At 35.6% G+C, this 24,578-nt stretch overlaps 2 protein-coding genes and 2 non-coding genes across 20 annotated transcripts in view; 1 reads left to right on the top strand and 3 right to left on the bottom strand.

Annotated features, from left to right (window-relative positions):
- The window catches only part of LOC122632809, a 98,045-nt gene extending 78,933 nt beyond the window's left edge, over positions 1-19,112 (bottom strand). For 9 of the 15 annotated variants that reach the window (XM_043820080.1, XM_043820142.1, XM_043820096.1 and 6 more), the window contains exon 1: positions 17,596-19,112. The gene's annotated coding sequence lies outside the window, so the exon portion shown is untranslated. The remainder of the gene's footprint in view (positions 1-17,595) is intronic. The other 6 variants (XM_043820029.1, XM_043820020.1, XM_043820047.1 and 3 more) reach the window with 6 other exon arrangements.
- Positions 19,113-21,704: 2,592 nt separating this feature from the next.
- Trnaf-gaa lies at positions 21,705-21,777 on the bottom strand. Its single transcript has one exon. It is a non-coding gene; the product is annotated as a tRNA-Phe (tRNA).
- Positions 21,778-21,969: 192 nt separating this feature from the next.
- Positions 21,970-22,042, bottom strand: Trnaf-gaa. Its single transcript has one exon. It is a non-coding gene; the product is annotated as a tRNA-Phe (tRNA).
- Positions 22,043-22,664: 622 nt separating this feature from the next.
- LOC122629343 (lipid droplet-associated hydrolase) lies at positions 22,665-24,269 on the top strand. Of its 3 annotated transcripts, none has more exons than XM_043812706.1 (4): positions 22,665-22,947; positions 23,071-23,448; positions 23,534-23,725; positions 23,791-24,269. In XM_043812706.1, the coding sequence occupies exons 2-4, from the start codon at positions 23,143-23,145 to the stop codon at positions 24,226-24,228; spliced, it is 936 nt and encodes a 311-aa protein (XP_043668641.1). In that variant the 5' UTR covers positions 22,665-22,947; positions 23,071-23,142; the 3' UTR covers positions 24,229-24,269. The 3 variants fall into 3 exon arrangements, with proteins under 3 accessions (XP_043668641.1, XP_043668650.1, XP_043668658.1); XM_043812715.1 differs by having other exon boundaries at positions 22,672-22,947; positions 23,067-23,448; XM_043812723.1 differs by having other exon boundaries at positions 22,688-22,763.
- The last annotated feature ends 309 nt before the right edge of the window (positions 24,270-24,578 follow it).

The raw sequence follows: 24,578 nt of genomic DNA, 5'->3' as shown, positions 1-24,578 counted from the left end.
CTCAGGATGGATCATTGCAGCTCCCCAAGAGAGAGAAAGAGAGAGAGAGACGGATAGACAGATTGATATATATCTGATCGTGTTCATAACTAATTTGATCAAAGGTGCGGAACAAATTTACGATGGAATTTTACGAAAGGAAATTTGTGCAAACTCCCAAGCAGAAGATTTAATGAGTGTATTACGTTAATACTGGTCAAACATTTCTAGGCTTTACAATCAGAAACAAAAATTAATCTGGAAGGTCTGAAAAAATCGATTAGGTAATCGATTTTTTAAAATGACTAAGAACTTTTTGCCCATCCTGTACTTAAATGGTTCACAAAGAGAAAGTTATTGAAAGCAATTGAATTATTATCTTATTAAATTCTAAGGAAATATTTTTACAAGAGTATATGATAGACAGATAGATAGATAGATAGATAGATAGATAGATAGATAGATAGATAGATAGATAGAGAGAGAGAGAGAGAGAGAGAAAGAGAGAAAGAGAGAAAGAGAGAGAGGACGAGAAACCTTTCGTTAGAACTGAAAGAAAAAAAAAAGCTAAAAGAAAAAGGTGAGAGAGTTAGGAAAGAGAACGTTTTGATAGCTCGACGACGAGCGGCCATCGAATTTGTGGGACTTCCTTCGGAGACGGGATTGACACGATTCCTCGCGTTCTGAAACGACCAATCTATCTACACACATAGATACATACATATGTATGCATTCATCTACGTGACTATGCATGTAAAACGTGTTACGTTTGTTTATTTACACGTGTCCATTCGTTCTGAAAATCGTCAATCTCGTGGCAAAATTCCAAACAGAGGTGGAGATATCGTCTAGTCGCTAGTCTACCGGAGAACAAGTAATAGGAGATAAATCGGGAGAAATGAGACAGGAAGAGTGAGAGTATGAGAGAGAGAGAGAGAGAGAGAGAATGTAAGGGTCAAAAAAGTCAGGAAAGGTCCTTCACGCAAAAATATATTCTCTACAAAGGTCTCGCGCAATAGGGAAGACCTTCGAACGTTTTATCCTCAAAGCACTGTTTCAGAAAGTGGACGATACTAAAACGAAATACGAAAAGTTCAGTATAACGTACAGGGTGTTACATTTTAATGAATGCATAGGAAATACTGTGGAAATTCTGAATGGTAGGTTGAGCCCAGATAAATTTCAAAAATTTTCATGACACAGCTATCTCTCATTCCTTTTTACCTTGAATTTATTCCTCAAATTATACCTACGTTTTATAATATAATCTTTACACAAAATTAACCATATAATGGGATCACTTTGAAAATTTTCATTATCGACGAATGAATCAATATTATCTTTCATTTGAGGTTGATGATAATTAACAGAGAGATTACAATATCGATCTATAAAGCTGATTTATATTGCATTTTGCGTAAGACTTTTCATGTTTCTAAATATAAACAGTTTTTAAATAAATATACATACATACATACATACACACACATTTATAACTAGTAACATTATACGGTCCACTCTATATAGAAATATATATATATATATATATATATATATATATATTTACCGATAACGTCGGCGGAACACGATCGAGCGTTTCGGCCATCCTGCCTATGTATATTTCGTATACCAAGGCCGGATATTACCATAAGCCGCGAAACGTTTGCATTCGAGTCCACGTGGTGCTCGCGATAATCCTGGCAAACCATCTCTCTCTCTCTCTCTCTCTCTTTATCTCTCTCTCTCTTTATCTCTCTCTCTCTTTGTACAACAGCACAGCATAGAATTCTTCGTTCTTTCCCCACGTTACACATACATACATACATACGTATGTACGTATCTCTCTGTACGTATATATGTATGTGTATATGTGCTGTCTCCTCCTCCACCTCCTCCACTTCCACCTCCTCCTCTTAGGTTCGCTGTGCGAACGTATACGAGTCTGCGTTTGTATGGGAAACTCGATATGTTCCGATACAAAGTACTGAATACCGTCTGGGCACCACTTTGTCCGACTAGCTCGTGATGTATACCGTTGCCACGGGACCGAGGGAAACGCCATTCTTTCGTTCTTCCTGGTCCAATTACGGACTTCTTAACCTTTGTGCACCAGGCTACACCCGCGTACTCGCGTTATTTCTATTCCGCGCGACGGTCTTTATATCCGGTGAACGCGAAATACGGAAAAGAACGTCGACGAATTTTTCTGATCTTATAGACGATATTTCGGTCGTCCTTTCATTGATATATATATATATATATATATATATATATATATATATATATGATGTGATATATATATGATAGGATATATATATCATGGAAGCTCTTGGTCCGGATGGATTTTTAAAAAATAATTTTTGAATGAACATACATAAACACTTTTAATAATAATATATATCTTATATGTTTACGACGGTTTTACGAATAATTCGTTTATATTATCCGTAACACCGTAGTAAATAGATATCATATTATTTAATATCTTTTGCAAGATAAGACAAATTTTAGATTAACCCGTGAATGAAATGAAATTTAAAAATCAAATGAACTCTGATAGAAAATGAACCAACGAGATAGGCGAGACGACAGTTTCTTTTTGAGCAACCGAAGCAAAGCGATCTCTGCTGCGGCAAGATCTTCTCTTGAATTTAAAAACGATCGTTACTTCTCGCGGCCACGAGAAAGATAGAGTGAGAGTGTAAAAGAAAAAGAGAGAGACAGAGAGAAAAAGAGAGAGAAGTAAAGAGGAAGGAGAAGAGCGCGGAATAAAGAGGCGGCAGGAGGAGCGATATAAGAGGAGATAGAGAGGACGACGGAGAGGGATAGAACGAGCGAGAGAAAGGAGGAGACGCGAGACAGGGAGATTCGGAGAAGGGAGGACAAGAGGAGGCGAGAGGATTGCTGAGTGAGTCTCTCTCTCTCTCTCTCTCTCTCTCTCTCTCTCTCTCTCTCTCTCTCTTTGCTTCAAAAGTTCACGAGGTTCAACGCTGTGTGATTCGTCAGTCTCGCGTTACGTGAGGAAGATGATTAAAATTTTATACGATTTTAATAAAAGAATTAGTCGAAAATGATTTTTCTCCAAAATTACCGATTTTCGAGATCGTTTGATCTAAGAAAAAAAAAAAAAGAAAAAAGAAAAAGAAAGAAAAATAAAATAAAAGAAAAAAAAGAAGAAATGTTCGACTACTCTCTCTCTCTCTCTCTCTCTCTCTCTCTCTCCCCCCTCTCTCTCCCTCTGTCTCTCTCTCTCTTTCTCTATTTCTGTCTCTATTTATTTATTTCTCTCTCTCTCTATTCTATTCTCTTCTTCATTATCGTAAACTTTCGAAATAATTTGTCACCTTGACGTAGAGATAGTCACTTATTGAAAGCGTAGGTATTAAACCGTATTTGCTACTTATCGAGTAGCAAGTAGTCAATAACCATAATTTTCCAGTTTGTATGTCCAACCAGGGGAAGGCGGACGAAAGAATGAAAGGAAGGAAGGAAGGAAGGAAGGAAAGAAAAAAGAAAAAAAGAAAGATAGAACGAACGAACGAACGAATGAACGAGCAAACGAGCGGAGCAGCAAACAACGATCGGTGCCGTGCCTCTCTCTCTCTCTCTCTCTCTCTCTCTCTCTCTCTCTCTCTCTCTCTCTCTCTCTCTCTCTCTTTCTTTCTCTCTCTCTTTCCCTCCCTCCTAACCAATGAAATCGGTGCAATTACGATACGCCGATATCCGTCATTACGTCGAACCGCACGAATCTGATTTCAGTCGGTGCGAGGAGTCCACCCAGTACGTAGGCGTGATTCTCTTCTCCCTTTCCATCATCTTTCTCTCCTTTTTCGTGGAGATCATTATTCGTAAAGATGGTACGATAGAGCTTTACGATCTATTCATTAATTCCATATGTATAGTAATATATTATTACTATTATTATTATTATTATTATTATTATTATTATTATTATTATTATTATTATTATACACTGATAATTTTTCATAAACGAATAACGTTGTTAATAAATAAAACTTCGATATTTATTTCTTGTAAGAAAAATGATACCTGTATCGTTCAACAGAGAAATTAATTATGTAGAGAACAGGAAACTTCTGTTGCTTTTTATTTCTTTTTCTTTGTTCTTGTCTTTTTTTTTTTTCGTCAATTTGCACGCGTAATCGCATATCTTCGATTATACATACGACATACGACTATTACAAATAATATATACACAGTACCTGTCCCATTTCGTAACTTTGTGTTCGACGATAGGTCAGTACACCATCGACTTTCAAATTACTCCTCGTAAAGATAAAAGTTCAACGTAGTAATCGATAAATCCGAATGAACTCTGACGAGCAATAGAGCACGACGTTTTTATTCCGTAACAAATGAAACGAATCGCCGATATTTTGAACGGGGAATCGGGGGAGGGTGATGGCGCGGAAAGAGTAATCGCGAGTTTCTCGTGTGTCTCCTCGCGAATAGTAAACGATAGAGAGAGGAGAGAGAGAGAGAGAGAGAGAGAGAGAGAGAGAGAGAGAGAGAGAGAGAGAGAGAGAGAAGGAGAAAAAGAGAGAGAGAAACACAAAGTATCGAAGTTCACTCGTTCGAGGACGTATTATCGCGAGTAGGTTAGTTCCTCAAGTTTTCTCACCCGAACAAGCTAATCATTACGTAATTTATCTCTTATCAAAAATGAACGACTCTCTTAAATTCTTTTTGCTGATCGATTCTACCAATCGATGGAAATAGAAGCGATTAGACGATGACGGTCACAGACTATATATACCTACATATATAATATATACCTGCATATATATACATATGTACACCTCCATATATATATATATATACATATATATATATATATCCAGTTAAGTATGTATATGTAACACATATAAATACGGTAGGATTGGGAAAATGTAGGAAAGTCAACGCCGAGGAATGGCACGGAGAAGTTCATTTCCAAGCAGTTAACGACTCCTCTTCCTCCTCCTCCTCCTCCTCCTCCTCCTCTCCTTCTACTTCTCCTCTTCCCTTCCACACCCTCACTCACCAACAACCTTCCCTCCACAGGCCGAACGCTCTCCCTCTTTTACTCTCTATCCGTGAGCCATGTTAAGACGCGGGGTATACTTCGGTATAGAGAAGGACAGAAATGGCTATAGAGAACGAGTACGAGAAAGAGTGTGAGAGAGAGAGAGAGAGAGAGAGAGAGAGAGAGAGCTGAGATACCAAAGTGAAGGGAGGAGAGAGAGAGAGAGAAAGAGAAAGAGAGAGAAGTCTCGGACCGCATCTACAAGAAGTCTACCGCCTCTTTCTCTCTTTCTATATCTCAGCTTCTCTCTCTCTCTCTCTCTCTCTCTCTCTCTCTCTCTCTCTCTCTAGCTCTCTTTCTCGCTCTCTCTTTCTTCCCCTTCCCTCTTTCTAGACGGCTCCACCAACGAGATTTCAGATTAATTGCTTCGACGTTAGTTGCAACTTAATGAGATGGTCGAGGCCCGACGGAGTAAAGGATTCGAAGGACTTCTGGAGATCCTCGAGGTATATAGTTGCGATCGAGCTTTGATCGAAATAGGAATTTTTAGATTTTTAACCTTGTAATTTAACGGCAAAGGAGAATGAGAGAGAGAGAGAGAGAGAGAGAGAGAGAGAGAGAGAGAGAGAGAGAGACAGACAGAGTTTACGTTTTGGATCGAGCTACGGAGGAGGGCACGTTAGGGGAAAACTTGGCGCACGCAATAGTCTCGCCATTTTAAAACGCTTTTTGACTCGTCTAACGAGGAACTTTGCTTCGAACGTTCTTGGTCACGACACTTGCCCGAGGGAAACCTCGATTAAGTGTTCCATCTCCGTTACGACAAATATATAAAAAAATTTCATCAAGAGAGATCCTACGAAAAATAATTCGTTGATAGTGTGTACCTATCTTCCTTTTAATCCATTAGAAAAGTAATTTCCAAGAAATAAAAATGCATGGGGAAAGCTATTAGCGTTACGAAGCTATTAATTAAACTCGTTGACGGTGGTCGATCATATTCGGGGAAGATCGTCGACGAGTGTGCAATAAATTAGGATCATCATACTTCCACAGTTCTTTTAACTTCGTTTTCGATGGATCTATAAAAAAAGGAAAAAGGGGGAAAAAATTCTTTCGCGATTTTCCTTCGGCCTTTTAACGCGGAAAACCGAACGAGAAACGGCCGTTAAAAGCGAAATTTTCCGCACGAGCGTCTCCTCCACGTCGAATTACATTGTTTGCGGCGCGTATCGATATCCGCTGGAAATCCAGCTCCGATCCTCTCTCTGTTCTTTCCTCTCTCCTCTCTCCTCTCTTCTCTCTCTCTCTCTCTCTCTCTCTCTCTCTCTCTCTCTCTGTCTGTCTGTTTATTCCTCAATTAAGTCGACGCGAGTGTTGAAACGTCGAACAAACGCCATACGCCTACGCCGTAAAAATTTGCGGAATTTTTATCTCCGAAAAGATTTAATCGCGTTGAATTTTCACGAAAAAACGCCGCATCTCTTGCGAACTTTTTTCTTTCTCTTTCCTTTTTAACAACGACCCTTTTCGTCAAAGGAAATAAAGCAGACAAAAATTCGTGGAAAAAATTCATAAATTTCGGCTTATTCCAAGTATGTGTATGTGTATGTGTGTAAAATGAAGCCAAATAAAATCTAATATTCTGTAACGATCATTTGGTATCACTCTGTATACAGTATATAGATATATCTGCAAAACAAAAGTAGATAAAGCTAGAGCGTTAAGATAAACATCGATTTAAGTTTTATCTCAAGGTTTGTGTTTTCGAAGGAACAGAGAAAATGAGAGATAGAAAAATATCCGTTAAAACGATGATCAAATGATCGCTGCTAATCAAGGACAGTTAATAATCAGAGGACCGAGAAAATGAAAAGATATGATTAAAGTTATAATTCGTTGAAAACATCCGTTTAAATTTATTAAGTTAAACGAAAGCATGATATTGAGAGATATTGTTTCTTCTCTTTATAACGTCTTAAATAAGAAAAAAAAAAAAAAAAAGAAAGAAAGAAAGAAAGGAAAGAAAAAAAATATCAAGAGAATTCTTTGAGAGAACGACAAAGGGTGGCATTCGGGTATTCGCCTGGACGCTTCAAAGGTGTCTGACGTTTTAGGGAAGTTAGCGGGACTGGAGAGAAGTGCTAGGGAATTGGAAGGGAAAGACGAACGTTGAAGGGGGTAGGTGAGGGGTAAAAGGGAGAGTCTTGTCCCTTAAATGATTGACGGCTGGGCCAAGCCCAGTGATTCTCAAAATCTTTTTCTATCTACACGGTCTTTTCCTATCTATAAGAAAAGTAAACACAAAGAATATGAAGGAAAGTTATTTCCACGTGGTTCAACTTTGTCCAACCCAAAACTGACAATTTTTTCATGAAGCTTCGTTCTCATGTTGTCGAATAAGTTCACGTCAAGTAAAAGTTTTCCGTATAAAGCGGTGAAAAGCAAAGAAAGTTGAGACTAACAATAACTAAAAGTTGGAAAAATTAGATTCGACTTTGGCATTCGATCGTAACTAACTATAGAGGTCATCCGACTTAGTACTTTTTGGTCTGTTTTTATTTCTTTCCTCTTTTTCTCTTCTTTTCTTCCGTCAACAAAAGCGAAACATTCTCTCTCTGTTTCTCTCTCTCTGTTTCTCCCTCTTTCTTACTCAAGGCTGAACTTTTCACATTTCTTCGAATTGTTTCTTCCTGGAGTAAAAACCGTCCTTAAAGGTACATAAACAGCAAACTTCCCGGCATTACGTCGCATGGTACTCCTGCATCGTCCCGCATGCGGGTCGAAGGTCAAGGCCGACCATACGGGAGAGACTTAGAACGCGCATTTAGATTCTTGGCATCGGATCGTTCCTTACAGGACGACGACGACGACGACGACGACGACGACGACGATGCAAAGAAGAAGAAGAAGAAGAAATCTACAAAGCGACAATTTAGCTCGAGAAATATGAAATTAGAACGAAAGAATCCAGACTCCCTGGCGTCTCTTTAAAAATTTTTCAAAATCCGATTCATAAATCGTCCTTACGTTTCTCTTACAATAAAAATATGTAGATAGGAAGTTTACAAAGATTTCGTTAATATAACATCGGATAATAAATTAAAAAGAAACAAATGCAACAAAGAGGAAGAAAAGACAATAGAAAATTATATCACCCGAGTTTATTTTACAAAGTTCAGACGATCGAGTCCAGACCGTAAGTTTAAAGTTTTATCGTGTATCTCGTGCAACGTGGAGATGTTTTCAACTGGACTTCTTCTCGTTCCATCCAAGCAAGAAAACACGCTGAGCAATGCTTACCTCCTCGAAAGCATTCGTCTTTACGATTCGATCGATTCTGCAATGCAAATCTTATCCAGCCACCGTGAGTAATCCCTCTTTTCTCTCTTTCTACTTTCCATATTTCTTTGTTTTTAGAGATATCTCTTGGCTAACTTCTTACATTTCTAGATTACTTCGAACTTGTTCTATTTTTCTTTTTTCCACATTGTTACGTTAAATTACTATCTCTTTGATAGGCGGCTAAAAGAATATCAGAATACATTTCGACTAAAACAGAATAAATACGCTAATATATTCAACATTGCTGTTATTTGCTAACGATTCTGATACTACAAGTCAATTTCATTTTTTTCTCGGTCTTTTACCTGAGACTCTAATAATATATGTCAAAAATATAATATAATGCACGGGAAAAAATAATGTAAGTCGAGTTTACTATATTATTCCTACTTTTCAAATATAATCGTATAATACGAGTACACTTATAGAATCTAAATCACTAAGCATTTTATGACTCATTATTGTGTACAATTAATACAATCACAAAGTTTGCCAGATGTTCATATTTCGCGTGCAAATATCTACTGCTTAATCGAATAAATCTAAGTCAAATCGAAAATTTTTGGTAAAAATAATGTAAATCATCGTTCTCAAAAAAAAAAGGAAAAAAAAAAAAGAATATTTCGATATCGAATGTGACGCTCGTATACATTATAAGATCAATGAGACGAGACGTATGATATCAATGTTTTCATTATCCAAAATATAACACCTGATTTTACATTGCCCTTTAAATATTATATCTAGTTTTCTGCATAATTAATAATTCTGACTCACTTATGACCGCCTATTAGAGATTTAATAAAGATAATCAGTAAAATAAAGTTTCTTTTCAATGATCGTTTCATAATCTGACAACAACAATAACAACAACAACAACAACAACAACAACAACAACAATAACAACAACAATAACGATGACTAATCGGATTATCAGTTAATATTCGGTAACAAAGACTATATAAAAACTGTCGCGTTCATTGGCCAGTATTCATACCGGGGTCAAGTTAAATCCGTGCAAACAGGAAACGGGACTTACGTCATGGTCCCCGAGCGGTAGCAACTCGTTCGAAAGGTAAAACCTGACGCTCTTTCGTGGCCACTTTGCGTATAGTTAACGTACATACGTAGCTCTAGGTATATCGACGGTATGTATACACTCAGCTATATATATATACATATACATGTGTGTGTGTGTATGTACATAAGTTTCGTTCAATAGCGTTACGCACCGTCGAAGAGGTAAAGGGTTTCTCTCTCTTTCTTTCTTTCTCTCTCTCTCTCTCTCTCTCTCTCTCTCTCTCTCTCTCTCTCTCTCTCTCTCTCTCCTTCTCTCTGTCTCTCTGTCTAACTCGAGTCCTTGAGACGTTCGGAGGACGACAGAGAGCAAAGTCAGCGTTCGAGCGAGTTCCATCGAGACCCCAAGACACCCGATCTTCTTTGGTCGATGTTCATAATACAATCGTCTTTCTCTCCCAGCGTTTCTCTACTTTCTATCGATTTACAAATACTATTTTTCGTTTCGAATTAATACATTCGACAAAATATTTCATAACCACACGTACGTGCGTAAATACTTACGCCATTCCTTTATTTATTTCGTATAATTATTTAAACAATACATTCGAGGACTAAAGGACATTTAGTTTTCACAGAACAAAGATATTATAAATACAAAATAGATCACGTACGTAATTCTTGAATTCTTGGAATATCGAACAAGAACTGTTTGTAAACATAGAATATACATTTACGACTTACATATACAGACTAGGATCGTTATAACACGCTTCAGTATTCTATCGGACTTTCATGTGGTAAGAAAGAAAAATATACGAATTTCGTTAAACATACGTTAACTCTTATCATCCTTCCTGGAATGCAGAAGAGCCGATCGTTCTATCCGAATATTTATGCAGGTAAGTAGACATTTGATATTCCGTTGATACTCCGTTGATAAGAAACATAAGTAGATAACATTACGAGAACGAATTTGATCGAACGAACCTCTTAGAGAGCCGAACGATTTTGTCCGACAAGCTTATTACGATTTACTCGAGGTTGCTAACTTACAATTCCTTCGAAAATCGTTGCTACGTGGTAAAGGGAGGATGATGACGAAGGGTAAAGGGAAAGGATAGAGGGCCGGCAGGTAAGAGGGGAAGGACAGTCGCACGTGCACGGCTCTCGTAGCAAGAAGGCGCACACGGTGGCTCTTCGTTCGTGTCTGTATACACCAAGAATAAGAGAGAAAGAGAGAGAGAGATCCTTTCGTGCGCAGGACTCTCTCTCTCTCTCTCTCTTTCTCTCTCTCTTTCTCTCTGTCCCCCTCTCTAGCGCTGCCGGTGCATTTTATGTTCTTATACCTGCGAGAGACGACGTGAGACGCCGCAAGACGCGGACGAACGACGACCAAGGGATCCTCCTCGTCTTTCTTTGCGTTCTAAGGACGAACCGGTCGAGAGAACCTCTATCCTCTCTTCTCCTTGCTCAAGTATTACGAAATTTCTTTCGATCGACAATGAGGATCCATGTGATATATCTCTGCGATCTCGTTATTACCATCAAACGCGATCCTTATCAAACTTAAAATCTTTTTTCAGATTTTATTCGTCCATTTATTCGTTTATTATATTTGCGTTTATATGCCCGTCTATGTATTTGTTACGAATAATTATTTATCTTCTCTAGCTATCCTGATTATATCCTGATCTTAAAAGTAATTATCTGATTCTTAAACGCAAACTTTTTTCTTTAGATTTATGTATTATTTTGTCTCCCTATAATACACGTAACCATTTCTTTCTTCCAGCTTTTCCGATCCGAAGATTTCTTTGAAACTTGTATTATTCGAAAAGAAATTATCTTCTTCTTTATTAATTGAAAATTTACTGTATAAACTATTCTTTCTTTTATTCGTTATAATGTATATAACTATATAGATACGTTTTGCTTTCTCTCTTTACTTTTCGCCTCGTTGCATCTTGTTTAAGTAAAAACAGATTCTTTTTCCAGCGAAGGGATGTGAGTAGAAAAAAATATAAAAAAGGAAAAAGGAAAAGAGAAAAATACTCGGAGAAAGAAAAGGTCAGCGAAAGTTCGTCGTTCTTTTTAGAAGCTTACTCTTTCTACGTATATGTATATATGTACATACATACATACATACATACATACATACATACATACATACATACATACATACATGCATGCATATATATATATATATATACAATTCCGTGTTACTAATTGCAGGATTATATCCTTTAGGAAGACTACGTTTATCTCTTTTCCCTTCTCTACTTATACTATCACGCTTACTTAACTTTTTCTTCATTTAACCTGTTGCTATTTCGATATTTCGCGCGTCACTGAAAAGCAAACGACGACGAGGAAGAAGAAGAGAAGATTACCTTGCTTAGAAACTAAACGTTCTTATACATGTTCTAATCGTTAAGTTATATTCGTCGCATAAGAACAAACTAAGTAAGTACGTATATGTTGATTTTGTCGTGATAGAAGAAACACAAATTTCTCGACGGTCTTGCCTACCTAAATCTTTTCGATTCGTTTTTAAATATTTTATAATGTCACGTATCGTAATTTATTTTCGAACGAAAAAAAAAAAGAAAAGAAAAAATTCGACGGAGAAGCAGAACAATCGAGCCAGTTTGAAATTATTCGTTGTTTCAAATATTTAAATATTTAAATATTTAGCAATCTCACGTATTATAATTTATTTTCAAACGACAAAAAAGAAAATCCAACAGAGAAGTATAATAAACGAGACTGAAGCTATTCGATTCGTTTCGCTTTAAATGTTTTAATATTACATTTATCTAATAATTTATTTACAAATGACAAAAAAAGTTTTTCATTTTTTAATAAATTACCTCGCTATGATAACTACCTATATATATTATAATGCATGTCGGCCATTTAATAAGGAATTATATGCGACTGAAGGAAATTCAAAAATTCAAGCTTCGTCGTTGTAACATTATAACACGTTCGAGCAGCGTAAGAAGAAATTTACACGCACGTGCATACACGATGCGTTTTCAAAGATAGACGAACGTGTGTCTCAGAGAAACGTGACACAGTTCCGAACGAACCGAACTAGAGCAGAAAATATTTTGTTCGTTATATCGTTATATCGGTTATGGGTGGAAAAAAAGGGGAAAAGAGGAAAAGTAGCAAAAGCCAAAAAACGAAATTTGCGTTGTCGATCGATCGATGAGTCGGTCGTGCTCGTCGAAACGGGAAATTTTTAAAAAATAATTCACCTTTCAGAGAGAAACGAGATTCACGATTACAAAATTTTCATTTTCGGATTGTTAAAAAATTTGTCGTAATAATCTAAAAACCATCGCATTTCTTTTTAGATATTTAACGATTAGATTGAATATTACATTTGTCGATAATACTGTATTTTTAATTTAATCCTAACAATAACAAGATCTTCTTTTAAAGATATTCGATAATGTTACTTTGTATATTTAAATAAATTTAATATACATATGGTACACAAGAAGGTGCTTTTTAAATATGACATCGAATGAACGATACATGTGTCCTTATTAGAATATAGAAATATAACAAATGTGTAACAGACAGTGTGAGCAAATAATTACAACTTATAAAGATAACGGTAAATAAATATCTTTTATAAAGACAACGGTAACATAAAATCGATCGGCGGAAATATAGTACACCCTGTATAACAGCAAAACGCCTATGTAGTCACTCGACTAATCGTAATCACGATACATTAGAAATTCTTCTCGCACCTACGACTCGATCTTACCAGTTGCAATATGCCTTTCATAATGTCGTTTATTAATCGCGATCATTCGAAGATAACGATGACGGTCGTCGTCGTGGCAAAGCGGTTTCAATCTCGAAAAATAGCATTAATACCTCCTCGTTGGCAAGCGTTACGAGATTAACCAGAACGCGTGTATAATGTATCGACGATAAACAGAACTAGAAATAACATATCGAGAAAATCGATTCGAACTTTGAAAATACGAAAAAAAAATATAAGTATCAATTAATCTTCTATAACTCACCGTTCATTCCTTTTTATTTACATCCTTTGATTTTCTTTATCACCTTAAACGGTATTATATGGTTTATTAAATGAAATTTATCTCCTAATTAATATGTAATCGTTCGAAAACTTTATAACGATTTTCAATATTAATTATTCGAATATTTCAATATCTCTAATAACAATGACGACGATGATGATAATGATAATAACAATAATAATAATAACAAAAGTAAATAAAATCAAAGCTGTATTGTCAAATAAATCCTTATGTAAAAATCATCGAGAGAACATTTTCAACCACTTCGAAACGATTAATATTTACAGGTTTTTACGAAGAGAGCAACGAACTTGAGACTTCCTTCGTCTTCTCTACCTCTCTCTTTTCCTCCTTCTTTTTTTTTTGTAACGAACGCTAAGAAAAAAGTTACGAAAAGTGAGATCTGAGATCAAGCTCGGAAGGATAGACTGTCCGGCGTAAATACGAGAAGCCTTTCTAATTCCAAAGACGCGCTGACGGACCCACCACTATCTCCTTCGAGAAGTCCTTGGTAAGAAGGTACGAGTGGTGGGGCGTCGTCCTTGACACCTACCGTAACTTTTGTCGGACGACTGCGTCTCGAGAATTCTTTCTTACCGCCCCATCGATGATCTCCAACCCTTTCGATTTATTATCGATCTTTTCGGCTATATCGCAAAATAATTTTAATACGTTACTTTATCGACTCACGATCGACTTTAACGTCGAGAAGAAAAAATATTTTTTTCTTTATTAACTTTTAAAAACACAGTGAGATAAAGAAGTGCCTCGTTTTTCATCGAACAACAACAACAACAACGAGCTAAAAAAAAAGATCTTTCGTGCAACCAAAGAGTCCATTTTTTTCTTAAAATACTTTGCACCAAAAGATGAAATATATTTTGTATAAATTACGACGGAGAAAGATGAAAATAATATTGAATGTGACTTCATTGTTATATCTGCGATATGCGCACATATGAGCGTTGTAACTAAATGTTACATCCTATATAGGTAGATTTATAATAATATAAAGTTCTATCGATAAGATTAGAATGTGAAAGAAGAAATAGATATTTGTTGTTAAGGAACGTGTTAAATGTTGAAGGATTCGATAAGGAACGCACGCACATCGGAACACGAAGCTTTTCTTCGATACTCGAAATAAGAATAAACGGGATATCGCGCTGCGTAGATAGGACGCGTGTCGATGTCACACCGATCGATCTTCGTGAAAGGTGCAAACGATATTTCTTCGTGACGAAACCAACGAACGAACGAACGAACGAACGAACGAACGAACGAACGAACGAACGAACGTGTATGTTGGATCAAAGAGACGGACATATAGATACATACACAGATAGCTATCCGAAAATTATAAAATCCTTGCGAATCTTCTCTGTTCAATTAAATTTCACTTTGTTCATACATATGCATGTATAAATCACTATACTCCTTTCTATTTTCTTCCGACACACTTACAAATTAATCTTAATGTTTCTTCGAGTTAGTTAGTATAGAAAAAAAGTAGAAAATAACGTAGAGAAGATATTAAAATAAATTATTTGTTCGATCGAACATTGAAACGATCGAACGTTTCCGGATTTCTCGTTAATAATTAATCGTTAGGCCACGAACTTTGTCATTTGCGAAAAGAAATTAATTATCATTCGAGAAAATCCCAATGGAAATACATAATAGGAATTCGACGTTGATCCAATCCAATCGACGTTGATCGAGAAGGAAAAAAATCTAAAACTATTTTTTCAAACTACATTTTATGTTTCAGCGATGTTATTTTTCAAATCGTTATTTTCGTTCAACTGGAAAACGCGATTGTTAAATCGATGTTTATAAACCACTACATGTGCGCTTTTTATTTTTTTGTTTTTATAGATTTCTAATAACGATCATAGAGTAAAATCCCCTTGTTTCTGTTATTTTCCTTCTCTCTATCGATAGAATTATCAGTTAACAATAACGTAAAGGAGATAGCGTGAAATCTGCCATTATTTCATTCTCGATGGATCAAAGAAGAGAAAAACAAGGAAAATAAAAAAAAAATTAAAAAATATATATACACGGGAAAAAGAAATAAAAATAATAGTAAAAAATATATTTCAATTTTAAATCGCTTATCAAAAAGTTTATCGTTCGACAAAAAATATACGTAATGTCTTTGATGCAATAGAAATAGAAATAGAAATAGAAATAGGTGATCGATGAATGATACAACACAATTTTACGTTCACGCTTACAAAGAGGTATTAATGTCGAAGGCATAATCGATCGATTATGCAATGAACATTACAAAAGAAACGTTTTCATCGTTCGCGCACGTCCACGAGGCTTCGCTAACTGACGGATTTATCGATAATTGGAATATTTAGAAGCCAAGCAGTTTAGATAGGAATAGAGGAAAGAAAGCGATACAAACAGATTCAATCCGACCAGAAATGTTAATCCGTTCATTTTTTATACTTCTTTTATATATCACACTTGTTCGTAACGATTTTTAACAAATTAATTATCTTTTCCCTTTTTCTTTTTTTCATCTGTCTCTTTAAAACTAACGTTATAATGTTTCTTCAAACATTTCGTCAAGTCGTCAAAATATTTATTCGTGTATATACAGGTATCATTATTAAACAAGAGAAATTTTAACATTTGAGAATACTAATGTTAATAGTAAATTTTCAAATGATTATTAATTCTCCGAAATAAAAAATAGAGATGTCTAGAATAGAAACTCGAAATAATTCACGATACTTCGTGGCCGAACAAAGTTAGGTACAGAAACAATAGAAATGTTAACTTCTACGGAGCAGAATAGAGATATCGACTAGAAATTCGAAATAATCCACGAAACTTTGCAATTGGATAAAGTTTTCTACGGAAAGAATAAAAATATTAATTTCTACGAATCACGTAATTCGTCGACATTGACCGAAATATTGCCTCGTTCGAAAAAAGAAAAAAGAGAAAAAAGAAGAAAGCAAGGAAGAAAAGGAAGGACAGAAAGAAAGAAAGAAAGAAGAGTATGGTTGAAAATGAAAATTCGTAGGAGTAGCGTGAAATTGATTTCGCCTTAGGGAAAATTGGCCTAAACCAAGCACGTAAAATACTCGGTTGGACGTGGGAAGATCTGCGGTCCGCCACAGGATTTAAATTTCAGCATTTAAAGTTTAAAAAACAAATCTATACGTTTTCAATGATCGTAAAAGAGGCCTAAGCTTTTAATATAAACATTAAAAAATGAACGAATTTGGTCGAAGCTATTGTCAAATTTATATTACATATGAACCGTATGATTGAAACAAACAAAAATAAAAAAAAAAGAGTTAACAAGAAAAATAAATTCGTGGCAAATTATTGTACAAAAAATTATTCCTACGAATTCGTACGATCCGATTTAAGATAAAATTAATCTATCTCGATTATTTGAGATAACAAAAAGAAATCTCAAGATATTTCCTAAGAAACAAAAGACGAGTTTCGTGGAACGATCGATTTAAGTAATAATAATCATACATACATACATATATACGATTCATTTTCAACGATAGTACTCGCACGTAGCGCACGTGCGCTTCTAAGAACACATACACGCAAGGTTTTTAATCTCATGTCAGCTCAAAGTAGAAACCGAGCGAAGAAACCCAACTCGAAGTCCGTCGGAAAGAGATTCGAACTCCCTTTATGTCCGTTCTTCTCGTTGAAAGTTTCAAATGAAAATAATTCCATTTTTCTTTATTATTCTTGTCCGTCGGATGAAAACGAGATCATAAGTTTGATGAGTATTACGATAATAAAAGAAAAAAAAAATATTAGGATCGTAGAAGCACGAGAAGAAACGAGTCCGATAAGATCTAATTCAAATATTCAAATAAAGAAAGAAGAAAACTGTACTATATTAAAGAGTACAAGAATGTACACGTATTCGGAGTGTTTATTTTTTAAATAAATCAAAAGCGAAATAAAATTGTCGTTCGAATTATCGCGATACAACTAGTACAAAATATTATTTTCGATTAAAATCAAATTTTACGAGATTCTATAGAAACAAATAAACCATTGTTGACGATTTCACGTTTCGATTAAAACATAAAACACCCTGTATACGTATCTATATGTACGCGTAAGTAAATGAATTTATTTGCAAAGTACAATTACCTGCGATTAAGCAGAACTCCACTGTGATGACTAGGCGTACGTCTCCTGAATATAGAATCCGATCATCCTGAAGACCGAATCCACGGTTTTTGGTAAAATCGACGATAAATCCTTTTTCACGAGAAGAATTCACTCATCCTTATTGGTGAACATTAGAAATCTTCTTGTCCTTTTATGTACCATGAGGAGAAGAGATCTTATATGTTGATGGAATAAATGATGAAAAAAAGAAATGACGAGAAATAAAAGGAAAGGTAAGATTTGATCTCTCCTGATAATTTAGATTCTTTTCGAGACACCAAGCACACGATTACATATACATATATTTATATATATATATATATAAATATATATATATATACATATATATTCGCACTCGTAAACGTCAATCACCACTCACAAACCATTGGTATCAAACGAAGAACGTATAATATCTTACGTACGGTACGAAATTTTTGCGAAAAGTTTTACGAACAACACCAAAGTGCACCGCACGTTTGATCTTCTTATATCTTCCCTCGAGGTAGCTTGCCTCCCTCGAGGAAGGTCAATACTTTTGGAGCATCGCGAGAACTACATCTTCGTACGGAATAATAATGATCCAAATTCGTGAAAATTCATGGAACACTTATATATTCCTTGGATTCGCGAGCGTACGTGATGACTCTCGCCGAGAATACTCTCATTTCGGGTTATAGTCTCTTAAAGTGGAAACTGGATCCCGGAAGTGATCGAACGTGTTCCGAAGAATTACGAGGAGGAAGAAGGAGGAAGGAGAAGAAGAAAAAGAAGAAAAAAGATAGGAGAAAACTAATAAGAATAAGATAAAGAATTAAGAGATTAGAATTGAGGACTTGCGCTAACAATTCGGAGCAACTTGGAACTCGAGAGAGACAGGAAAAGAGAGAGAGAGAAGAAAGAGAAAGAAAGAAAGAGAGAGAGAGAGAGAGACTCGACGCGCCGACGCTTCCATTCTATTCCCTTTAAAGCGGGCGCCGGCCGGTCTTAAAGCCGCAAAGCCGGACGATTCCTTCGTTCGTTCGTTCGTTCGTTCAAGTTCGTAAGAAGCTTCGACAAACCCTTCGCGAAGAATACGTTCTTTTCTTCTTTTCCTCTAACCCTTCTCCTTCTATTTTTATATAGTCGAGCGCAAAAAGTATTCGACGCGAAATATTCTCTCTGAATTAAACTCTACTCTCTTCTCCCCTTTGTTCCTTCTCGATCGTTCGCGTTCCGTCGGCGAGAGAGTATATACATATACGCTCACGTACGCACACATACACATACACACATACACTTACACACAAACCCGCGATATCACTCTTCCGTCTTCGTGAATCTCTCGTACAACACCATTCGTCTATCTTTTATTTCGAACCGACGAATTTCAACGCGCTAAAGGACACGAAATGCCGGTGTGAAAGCAGACTTCACTTCCGGTAGAAGAGAGCCGCCGGTAACGCGATAAAGCCCAACAACATGCTCACCGTCGAACGATTGAATTGTAACTGCGGCTGGCAGGGTTCGACGGCATTTACTCCCACCAACTCGAACCGCGCCAACCTTTTTAAACCACGCCCCCTCATAGCAAGACCATCCAACTAGTCACGCCCATGGTTCGACTCTGCCCATCTCGGAGTCCCGAATGACCTGCCTCCCGACAAAGGTACTCCCACCGACGACGTGGCTGAACTCTCGATCACGCCCAACCAAGTCGCGACTCCTTTTTCCCGCCGATCATTTCTCTCCGCCGTCTTGAATTCTTTTTCTCGGTACTCTCGTGTCCAACGAGGAACCTTGTATTTTCCCGCGCTTTTATAACCATCGTTTGAATCATGACCTTCGATCGCCATCACCGACCGAGATAATACTCTTTTTCTAATGAAAAAGATCGTTCTTTTCTTACCCTTATCTTAAGAAGCATAAGTGCGTGTTTGAACCGAGCTGAAAAATATTCTCTAACAAGTATTTAAGTAGAATGTATCGAAAGATAAGCAACCGCTGTGCGATGCCACAGGGCATTGGGATTTTGTTCTTACGTTGAACAGTGGTATTAGAAACAAAAACGACCGAGCACGAGACCAAAGTACGTTTGAAAAGAACGCGATGGCAGGTGTAACTAAATAATACTAGCTACATGGTTTCCCGTAAAATTTTTTCCGAAAGGTATGACCCCCTGCGTTCAGCCCTACCTCGAAACCATGTACTTTTCGACAAAAGAGACCTCAAGCTATTATCTATGATATCTTTACGACCATCTTCACAGATTTTTTCAGGCTCCCTTCATCCTTCGAGTAAATATACCCACTTCAAAGACAAATACGTTTCCCAGGTTTACTTTTACTTAACCGACAATGTAGCATTATCGAAGAAGTATATCCTAATTGTCCGTTTTTCTTAAATTTCAGTCCGATATTTTAAGCACGCTATTCTACGGCAAAATATCTCTGACGAAACTTCACTCGAATTTCAACTTGATATATCGCATTTAATATCTTACTGTAACGTCTCTGCTGTCGCTCAAAACCAACAAAAGATCATATATTTATAAAGAGTTTCGACCATTTATCCTACTTCAAGATTTCCAGGTAGTTAAAGAAGAATATTGGCTGATATTTTCGAAAATATCGCGTCTTTCTATTTATCTATCTACGTAGCTAAAAAAATTGCTTGATATCATTCATGAATGACAGGATAGGGAAGAATATTGGTTGATCGCATTAGTTGCATGTTCGGTACTTTCTCTATCTCTCTTTTTCTAAAAAATGCACTACTTCTCCTCCAGCGAAAGAGAGAGAGAGAGAGAGAGAGAGAGAGAGAGAGAGAAAGAACGGCGAAACCAGTGACGTCGTATTCCGTGTAGTTTTTTGCAGGGAGCAACACAGTGCCAGCCGGTGCAAGTTCGTTGGCGAATTGGCCACGCCCATCGACACCATCGCGGCCACGCGAGTTACCGCCATTGCGCATGCGCGTTCAACGAGTGACTATATAACGCGCGCTTTCGAATTACCCTCCGCCATCTTTCAAGCGTGTACTGTCGGTGGAACGTCGCTGCTTGCTTGCTTGCTTGCTTGCTTGCTTGCTTGCTAGCTTGCTCGCTCGCTCGCTCACTCGCTTGCTTGCTCACTCACTCGCTAGCTTGCTTGCTAGCGTGCTTGCTTGCTTGCTTGCTTGCTTGCTTGCTTGCTTGCTTGCTTGCTTGCTTGCTTCCCTCCTCTTCTTCCTCCTCCTCCTCTTTCTAACCATCCACCGACCGCTTTCTCAGCTGCTACCGTTCCATTGCTGATACCACACGCGGCGTTGTATGTACAACGTACAACTACCGAGATACTGTGGAATAAAAGAGCCGCAAGACTAGTTACCAAAATGGCGCTTACTGTCCACGATATCCACTTTTGCATTCCTAATAGAAACAACTGCTTGAAAACTTGTCTTAATATCTTCCACCATCACATCGCTTTTAAACGATAAACCATGTGAATTATATTTAATTCTAAGAGACAAATCTTCTTTTCTTACGCACTTACGATCGTTATATTTTTCTAAACTTTTCTTCTTATCAATCCAAGCTATATCGTCCAGATACGACGTTATTATTTATCTACTAGTCCGTCTAGTTCCTACGTAGAATTTCATCGATTCTATTTGTTTCTTTTTGATTCTATTTCTTCTTTGTTTCATTCTTTTTTATTTATTTATTTCTTCCTTCCCCCTTTTTTTTCTTAATTTTTAGATCTGCATGCCTGATATTTCTCAGAAAAAATTTGAGTACGACTGTCATTATATAGATTTTCATACCCATATATACATATGTTAGAAATCGAAACGTGAGATCATTGTAAGCGCGATAACTTATCGATTTTTATGTATCCGATACATACTATACATTTTATCGAAATCGATATAAAAGTATCGCTTGTTTTATTGTAATTGTATATTTTCATGACGTTCGATGTGATAATTACTTACATAATCGAGCGATCGAATTATTTCGTTGTTTTGAATTATCGTTCTGACATAATTTAATTTTATGATAAATTATGATAAGAAAAATAATATCTATATTTATTTAATAAGGAAGTAGTTCGAAAAAGGAAAAAAAAATCCTCTGCCGAAACCCGGGATTGAACCGGGGACATTTAGATCTTCAGTCTAACGCTCTCCCAACTGAGCTATTTCGGCACATGATACTAGTGTTCAAATAATATTTATATGTAATATCAAATTATAATAAAAAATAAATTTAATTGTTTTATTGATCAAATCATTAAAAAAAATACTTAATCAAAATATATGATGTTAAATTATAAACTTTTGACAAATGAATTACTTTTCATGTGGATTACTGAATAAAATAGAAAAAAAAATATCCTCTGCCGAAACCCGGGATTGAACCGGGGACATTTAGATCTTCAGTCTAACGCTCTCCCAACTGAGCTATTTCGGCACATGTTCATGTCTGCTTTTTTTTTCTTGTAACTTAACGATTATTCGACATAATCAAAGAAAATTATTATTACTTTTTTTTTTTACATTTTTACGTTTAAAGTACACTTTACATCGACGTATTTTAAAACTGTTCATCAACCCTGGTTTATAATAATAATTTACACGAGCAATAAAAACAAATGTAATTCTTGACCAATTTTGATGAACAAGATCTCATTTTAAAAACAACGTTTAAGTTTAGGACCCCGTTTTTTTGGAATTTTTGAAGCTTTATTTTCTTTAAAAAAAAAAAAAATCGTGTTAAAGTGATATTTTTTCGAGAATAGTTTACGCACAAATGAAAAACTTTTTCAAAAAATTTCTGCAGGAGTAATTCTCTTTATATTATTACTATTACTATAATAATAAATAGTATACAATTATATGCATTATTGTTGACAAGAAAGACATTTGACAAGATTTTATTTTTTGTGGTCAATTATATTTATTATTCTTTATACATTTATCATGAAACAAATGCATACCAATATCATATCTAGCACAGATCACTGCAAGGTGATCACTATTAAAAAAAAAGTATACATATGAGAGACTGAAAAGTGTGAGTTTACACTCTACTAACATTACTTATTTTAACCTATAAAAAACCGACTATTACGTATGCAAGAGGTAATGTAGAGAGGTTAATCAACACAAGCTTATATACCGATAGACCCATGGTAGGAACACAGTGTGTTGAATACTTGCTTGCTTTGTAGTTTATGTATAAAGTCCATCTTATTTAAATAACCTTTTATTAACTTTTATTTGCGACGTAACTTGAACAGTGCTATAAGGTTTGGATAAAGTATACCCAGTATTTGTATTCGAGGACTAAAAACTTCTTTATTTCTCTATAGATCGGTAACATTTATCAGCTTCGTTAATTATTATTACTTCTTGTACTATTGTTTGTAATATATGAGTATTTTATTTCAATTGTCGACAAACTTGTATGGTTATAATTCATTCTTATTTTGCAGCATGCATTTGTTTCCAAAGAAATATTGGATACAAGTATGTATATTATTTTTAAACTAATTTAATTAGTAAAAAAACATGCAGAAAACATTTCTTCTTTTGAACAATGTTCAAACCCAAGTAATAATTGAAGGCCAATGGGTCGAAGAAAGTTTCCAAGATGATAAAAAGAATGTGGTAATTGTTATTCCTGGAAATCCAGGAGTTCCACAATTTTATGAAGGTTTTATTAAATCTCTTAGCAATAGATTGCCTTTTGGAACTCCAATTTGGGTCGTTGGACATGCTGGCCATGTGGAACCTTCTAAAGATTTAAAAATAAACGTGCCTAGTGACAAAGAATGGCACAAATATTATGGTTTGTCTGCACAAGTAGAACATAAGGTTAATTATGTTATCCCTTTTTTTAATTTTTTTTTAACGAATAATTACAAATGGATTAAAAAATATGCTCTTTTTTATTGTGTAGATACAATTCATAAAGAACTATATTCCAAATGATGCAAAAATATATCTGATAGGTCATTCTATTGGAAGTTGGTTTATATTAAATTTGTTAAAAGATGAGGATATCTCTAAGAAAGTAGAAAAATGTTATTTGCTTTTTCCTACAATTGAAAATATGGCAGATACTCCGAATGGACAATTTTTAACACGTATTGTAAGTTTTTTTGCTACTAATTTAGAAATACTTTAGAGAAATGCTTAATAGCAAATTTTTTACAGGTCTTTAACATAGCCAGCTTGTTGATCTTTTTAACTTGGATTTTCACATTATTCCCTCGTTTTTTGCAAATATTTTTAATACGTGTATTTGGTATATTTTATGGTATACCTGCTAAATCAATTAATGCAGTAAATCTCTTGTTGCAACCTCGTATACTTAAAAGAGTGTTTAGACTTGCGGATGAGGAAATGAAAGAAGTAAAGGAACTTGATCATAATATCATTGATGAACATGCACGTAAACTTTGGCTTTACTATGGTGCAAAAGATCAATGGACCCCAGTTAGTTATTACAACAACATGAAAGCTAAACATGATAATGTAGAAGCATATCTTTGTAAATTTAACTTTCCTCATTCTTTTGTTTTGAATCATGACAAAGATGTAGGTGAAATGATAGGTGATTCTATCAATCAAAATATTTCAAATTCTAAATAATATGGTGATTAGGATGGTAGTAATTCCATTTATATATTCATTTGATGATATATCCAACATTCCAAAAATAAAATATTTTTTGTTAGAAACATATACAAAATGTATATCTTGTATGTGTATGTTGTTTATATTTATAATAAATATAATAATCAATAATAAATATTATATTTTCTAATGAAAGATAGTCGTGGTAAAAGTTTGTTTAATTCTACAGTTTTAAAAGAATAGCGCTCAAAAGAGATTATCAAGTCTTGCTTTGATTGGTCCTTAAATGATCAGAACGACATCTGCCGGTCTTGATCAATAAACAAATACGAATTTCATTCTAAACCGTGGCGCTCTCTAAAAGA

This window comes from Vespula pensylvanica, chromosome 1 (genome assembly GCF_014466175.1).
Source record: "Vespula pensylvanica isolate Volc-1 chromosome 1, ASM1446617v1, whole genome shotgun sequence".
In the NCBI taxonomy this organism is placed as follows: domain Eukaryota; kingdom Metazoa; phylum Arthropoda; class Insecta; order Hymenoptera; family Vespidae; genus Vespula; species Vespula pensylvanica.
This window is presented reverse-complemented; position numbering and strand designations above follow the sequence as displayed.